The 6557-nt window shown below is 42.1% G+C and overlaps 1 protein-coding gene across 1 annotated transcript in view; it reads right to left on the bottom strand.

Annotated features, from left to right (window-relative positions):
* The window catches only part of SPON1 (spondin 1), a 239968-nt gene that overhangs the window by 219152 nt on the left and 14259 nt on the right, over window positions 1-6557 (bottom strand). The window contains exon 2 of the mRNA XM_011374183.2: window positions 2835-2941. Coding sequence (XP_011372485.1) covers window positions 2835-2941 — 107 coding nt within the window. The remainder of the gene's footprint in view (window positions 1-2834; window positions 2942-6557) is intronic.

The raw sequence follows: 6557 nt of genomic DNA, 5'->3' as shown, positions 1-6557 counted from the left end.
GAGAGGACAGATACGCTGATGTGATGATAGAGGAATCCATGTTGGATGGGCTGGATCCATGTCTCTTTTCAACAATGGTTCTCAAATGAGAATGTCCATTGGTTTCACTCTAAGGTCTTGTTAAAACCCCGGGTATGGGGGCTCTACCCTCAGAGCTTCTGACTCAGTAGGTCTGGGTGGGGCTTGAGATTCCGTTTTCTAACAAGTTCCCAGATGGTGCTGATATTGCTAGTCCAGAGACCACACTCAGAGAACTACTGTGGTGTAACAAAAAAAGATGTCAGAAGCTCCAACAGAAAGAAAAGGAAGTATGCATAATAAGGTAGGAGTTCTGAAGCAATTCCAAACAGGACTAAGTTATAGATACTGGTAGAAAGAATAATTTGTTCATTTATTCCTTCAACGAACATTTACTCACTGCCCATTGTGAGCAGGGCCCTCTATTCACCAATCAGTTGCAAGGATCAAGATTTAGCTGAGGAAAAACGATAAGTTGGAGAGGAATATCAATCTATTGAATTAAAACAGAACAGCATTAAAGAAAGAAGCTATATCCCCATCAGGCCTAACTCAGGCATCATTTTTTTTTTAATTGTGGTAGAATATACATAACATAAAATTTGCCATTTTAACCATTTTTAAGTGTCCAGTTCAGTAGCATTAAGTTCATTCATATTGTCGTGCAACCATCACCACCATCTATCTCCAGAACTTTTTCATATCTTCCCAAATTGTAACTCCATACCTGTTCATCAATAATTCCCTATTTACCCTCCCCCACACCCCCTAGCCACCACCATTCTACTTTCTGTCTCTATGAATTTGACTACTCTAGTTACCTCATATAAGTGGAATCCTACCATAGTTGTCCTTTGGTGACTGGTTTATTTCAGTTAGTACAATGTCTTTGAGGTTCATTCGTGTAACAATATGTGTCAGAATTTCCTTCCTTTTTAGAGATAAGTAATATTCCACTGTATGTATATACCACATTTTGTTTATCCATTCATCCATCGATGGATGTTTGGCTATAATGAATAAAGCTGCAATGAACATAGGTGTTCGAATATCTGTTTGAGTCCAGCTCTTTTGGTTATACAAAGATCAATTTTGTATGGGTAAAGATTAAGATCACGCTCCCCGATCCAACCCCCCACCTTTTCCCTTCTTAGAACTTTACCTCTCCTGACACTCAAGTACCCAGATGTCTCAGCTGCCTGAATCTGATAAGTCATCAACACCTCCAGGTAAATTTGCACAACAAGGTCAAAGAGAATATATTTTAATGTTTTATGGGTTGAATGAATGCATGAATCTTTCTTTCTCTATTATGACAGACTTACTGATACAGTGTCCAATCACACTTGTGCCAGGAGCTTATTCAGTACTACAGGGAAGTGATTTAATCTCTGGAATCAGACACCTGCTAGAAGATCCTGGCCTTACTATTTACTAGCCGTTTAGGCAAATGATTTACTCTCTCTAGTTTCAATTTCCTGATCTATAAAATAGAGGTAATAGTTCCTATCTACTTAGTTGTTTTGAGAGCTAAACTATGATAAAGCAAGCTATTTAAGATAAACTAAGGTAAGGTAAAGCACTTAACCTAGTGCCTGGCTTATGGTAAGCACCCCCAAAATACTGCCTGTCATTAGTATTATTATTGGGTAACTCCTTCAGATACAATGCCAAGAAAGATCCTGCCTTCTAGGTGCATAGAAAGACATTATAACGAGCACGTAATTAACAGACCCACTAGGCCTAAAGCCCAGAATCCTAAACGATAGACATTTTTTAAGTCACAAGATTCAAAATTACAATCTGGCCACAAGGGATGAAAAGATGTCTTTGGATGGGGAAGATATTTTGGGGCAGGGTCCCCTGTGAAGCCCACAAATTATATCAAGTCCCTAGCAGCCGGATATGGGTATAAGTATTCTTACTGGAAATTTTTTTCTTCTGAGTTTGCAAATGCCAGATAAAAATGGATTCCAGAACAATGGAAACTTGAGATGAGAAACAGTTAGAGCAAATTTGTCCAAACCCCCTCCTAGGATCGCCCCAGTCCTTCTGGGACATGTTCTGACAACTCGCCGGCCTCTTTTAAAACCTCTGAAAGGGGATGATGTTCCCGCCACTCCCCTTGGAAGAATATTCCATGGTGAAATATGACTCACTGTCAGGGCCCTTGCCTTTGAGATTCCCTTTCTTCTCTTGACCCACTTTCGTTGTGCTGTGCCCTTTTGTACAAAGTCAGACAGAGCCTCCCCTGGAGGAGGTCGTTCCGCGAGGACTGACATTTAAAGACCATTACCATCTCTTAAATTCGGCCCTGTTCATTTAGCCAAGCAAAGCATGTTTAATTCTTTTAGTCTTCCCTCGTAAATCAATCCCTTCGTTCCCTTAATAATCCTTCCCCTGTGCTTTGAACTCCCTCCAGTCTGGCCATCCTAAGCTCTTGCTCCATTTACACTTGAGAATTGCCAGTCAATCACGAAATGGCTGTGCAGGAAAAACAGCTGGGCCTCGCCAGGGTTCCGAGCACTCTCACCACACTGGACTGTCTGCTGCCCAAAGGCACTGTGAGCCTGGCCTGCTGGCCAACCCCGAAGGCCTTAAGGCAGACTCGAGGCATTTGCTGCCTGCTCCGTAATGGGTCCTACATGTAGACCTGGCCTGCCTGGCCAAATGGTCAAAAGAACTGCATAAGAAGCCACCTCAGACACTTGCGCCTCTCATTTTACTCAGGCTTCTTCTCAGTTTGTCTACCTTTAGCTTGTCCTCTACCTCCTAGGGCAATGAGGGCCACCGGATAAGCCCAAAAGGAGTCTTACCTGGAAGGTCCCAGCATGGTCTTCTTCCTTATCACCCTCTCTATTCTCTTTGAGGGCAATTAATGTGAATCCTCTGAAGTAGGAGGGCGTAGCAGCAGAAAGTGTCACTGTGGAGAGAGGAGAAAGCAGATTATAAGCATAAGAATCAACAGCTTTTCATTTGTCAAGTGGATGGAAATGGGTTCTCCATCAACATCCTAGACCTGTGGGTTAGAGGGGCAGCGGACCGTGGGACAGACTCATCCATTTCGGTAGTGAACTCTTACTCACTCCACCCAGCTCCCTCACATTTCAGAACCTGCTAGATGCCTGAACTGCTTTCTCACTTGGAAATACTTGAACCAACCAAGGCTGTGGTGAACTCTCTCCCAGGAACCATGATCTAATAAAGACAGTCCCTGGAGAGCAGTCTAATCTTGACAGTTATCTAATAATGTTACACTTCCATTAGATTGGCCCAAGGGAAATCTAGCTGCTCATAGCACAAACTGCCAGGGACTGCTGTATGTTCTCCAAAACACAGTTCTTTTTTTTTTTTTCTTTTTTTTTCTTTAGTGGGCACTCAGCTAGACCACATTCTCAGCCTCCCTTGCAGTTAGGTCTGCTGTGCCCCAGTTCTGTCAGTGGAAAGCATGGGCAGACGTGATGTATGCTACTTCCAACCTGGCTCATACAAACTTTCCACGTGATCCTCCACTCTTCCTCTCCTGCCTGTGCCTGCTGAATGCAGGGGGTCCAGCAGAGGACTCTGGCATCTCAGAAAAGGAGCCACAGGATGGAAGGAACTTAGACTTCTGAATAACCACACGAAGAACCACTCACTGGCCAGAGACATCTATATCATATTTTGTATAAACTAGAAATAAACTTCTATTGTGAGGTTCTGTTACAGTAACTAGAGTTAAAAATTTACATTATACTTTTCCTTCTCACATTTACCCAGAAAATGTTTTCATTGAAATCTAGATAAAGAGACTTCTCAGCAATGGTGGTCACCCCTCTGTTTGTATCCCCAATCTCCTAAGATGGAAATTCTTTATTGCAATTTTTGCACTGAATTGCAATTCTCTTTTTATCCACCTTCTCCACTGGACTGTCAGTTATTGCTGGAGAGAGAATGGATTTTAATTCTCTTTGTATCCTTAGCACCTAGCACAGAGCCTGGCATCTAATAGACACTCAATTCAAGTTTCTTGAAATTGATATAAATCGAGGTTTAAATTACCTTACTGCCTGATTAAAGTGCTAAGAGTCTGGTCTTTAAACATGGAATTATAGACGATTAGAGCCTCAAGCTATTCCAAGAAGACTCCATTCTAGCCTTCCAACTTCATAGATAGGAAACAAAGACACCAAGAGGTCAACAGACACTCTCAAGGTAGCAAGACCACCTAGCAGCAGGCGTAGGGCCACACCTTCTCCCAGTTTAACACTCCACCCATGGTTACACATACTGACTATATTCATCATAGTATGGGTATTCCACAAATGTCGATTAAATTTTTAAAAGTTTAAATCAATTCATTTAACATACAACACTTATGTAAGTTTGATAATCCCCCTGTTGGGGAGAGGCATTTAGTTGTCCAACTTCCTCAAACTAGTTTCAGTCATGAAAATGAAGCACTCTAAAACTCCAAAAACTAAAACCGCCATCTTGGATAAGGTAGCAGTGGTCCATGAGCTGCCAACACAGTATTATCCCAGAGAACTTTGAGACTCAAAGATTGCAAATCTCATGCTGTGATTGGTCAGTTCGTCCCACAAAAGTAAAGAAGCATTCCGATTAAGCTTACTGATGTCTATAAAGAAAGGCACGATGGAGTAAGAAAAGTGTGGGGCTCAGCAGTGTCAAACAGAAAATGATAGTTATGGTGCCAGGAGAAAGCTGAGATCTCTGAGTGACAGGCAGACTGAGACAGACAGCTCCAAAGCAGTCTGACACTATCTAGATTGGAGTGGAGTGGCCATGAGGCCACAATTCTTGAAGAAGGGGAGGAGAGGGCAAAGAAGCAGACAATAAAGGTGCTCCAACCAGATCCTCTCAAACTCCTTTTTATTATTTTAATGTGACCCTGGCACTGATGTGCCTTTGCTTCTAGTGGTCAGCACCTGTCACTCTTTTCTGGAGGGCTGTCCTCAGATCACTGGAGCTTGCTATGCTTAATATGAAAGTTTCAGCTCCCTTGAATCAAGGGAGGACAACTCTCAGGGGTACCTGACACTTCAAAATGGCCCTACAGGATTAGACTGAAACTCTCCTTAGGGACCTTGCCTGAGGTCACAGCCTGGCAGGGTCTCTTCCCTCCCCTATCTCGCTCTCCCACTTCCTTACTGGTTTCCCCTGGGAGCACTTCCTTAGAAGTCATTTGCACCCAAATCCTCACCTGAGGGTTTGTGTGATGGGTTGAACTGTGTCCTCCAAAAACATACATGGAAGTCCTGCCCCCTGTGCCTGGGAATGTGACTTTATTTGGAATCGGTGTCTTTGCTGATGCAATTAGTTAAGATGAAGTCAGACTGGATTAGAGTGGGCTCTAAATCCAACATGACTGCTGTCCTTAGAAAAGACACACAGGGAGAACACACAGGGAAGAATGCCAGGTGATGACAGAGGCAGAGATTGGAGTGATGCATCTACAAGACAAGGAATGGCAAGGATGGTCACCAAAAGCTCAGAGAGGCATGGAAGAGAGACTCCCTCTGAGGCTGCAGAAGGAACCAACTCTGCTTGCACCTTGGTTTCAGACTTTTAGCTTCCAGAACTGTGAGAGAATACATTTCTATTGTTTTAAGCTTTTGGTTTGTGGTACTATGTATGGCAGACAGCCCTAGGAAATGAAGTCGCTTCTGGGAACCCAACCTAAGACAGTCAACTGCTCCACAGTCATTGCCTTCAGGATAAAGCTCAAATTACACAGATGAAAGACCTGCAGCCTCTGCCTCTCCAGCCTCTCCAAACACAATCTTCTTCCCCACCACATTACATTTTAGTCCTGGGACTCACTCACTGGCAGATTCCTGAAAAGCCTTATCATTTCACCCTGCAGTATTTTTTCCCACATGCTGCTCATATGCCTGGAATGTTCCACTTCCTCCATTTCCGGCAAACTGCTTCAGAAATCAGCTAAATTTTCACATTTTTTTGTAACATTTCCTTTGACTTCCTTGCCTTACCTGGTGCTCTCTTTTCTTGGACTCTGTTAGGATAGAGAAAAATTATCTATACAATGGGCATAATAACAGTACTTACCTCAAAGTATCAGTGTGAAACATAAATGACTTCATACATATAATGTCCTTAAAATCATGCTTGGCAAATAATGGATACTTCAGAAATATTAGCTCTTATTACTATCATTTATTATATTTTTTTTGTATAAGTGCTTGTTTACCCATTTGTGAGTCCTTCAAAGGCAAAAACCACATCTAAGCTCAGTGTGGTGATTAGCACAGAGTTGATGTGCAATTAAATTTACTGAATTCTGTTCATGGACTGGTAGACTCAGTATTATAAAGATGTCAGATCTTCTCAAATTGATTTATAGATTTAGTGGAATGTAAATTAAAATCCAAGCATATTTTTGTGATATTGATAAGCCAATTTTAAAATTCATATGAAAATGCAAAGGCCCAGGAATATCTAAGGCAATTTTGAGAAAGAAGTGCAAAGTTAAAGGGCTGTATATCAAGGCATATACAGCTATAGAGATTAAGCCAGTG

This window comes from Pteropus vampyrus, unplaced genomic scaffold, assembly GCF_000151845.1.
Source record: "Pteropus vampyrus isolate Shadow unplaced genomic scaffold, Pvam_2.0 Scaffold240, whole genome shotgun sequence".
NCBI lineage: Eukaryota > Metazoa > Chordata > Mammalia > Chiroptera > Pteropodidae > Pteropus > Pteropus vampyrus.
The sequence above is the reverse complement of the archived record's forward strand: the minus strand, read 5'-3'. Positions and strand labels throughout refer to the sequence as shown.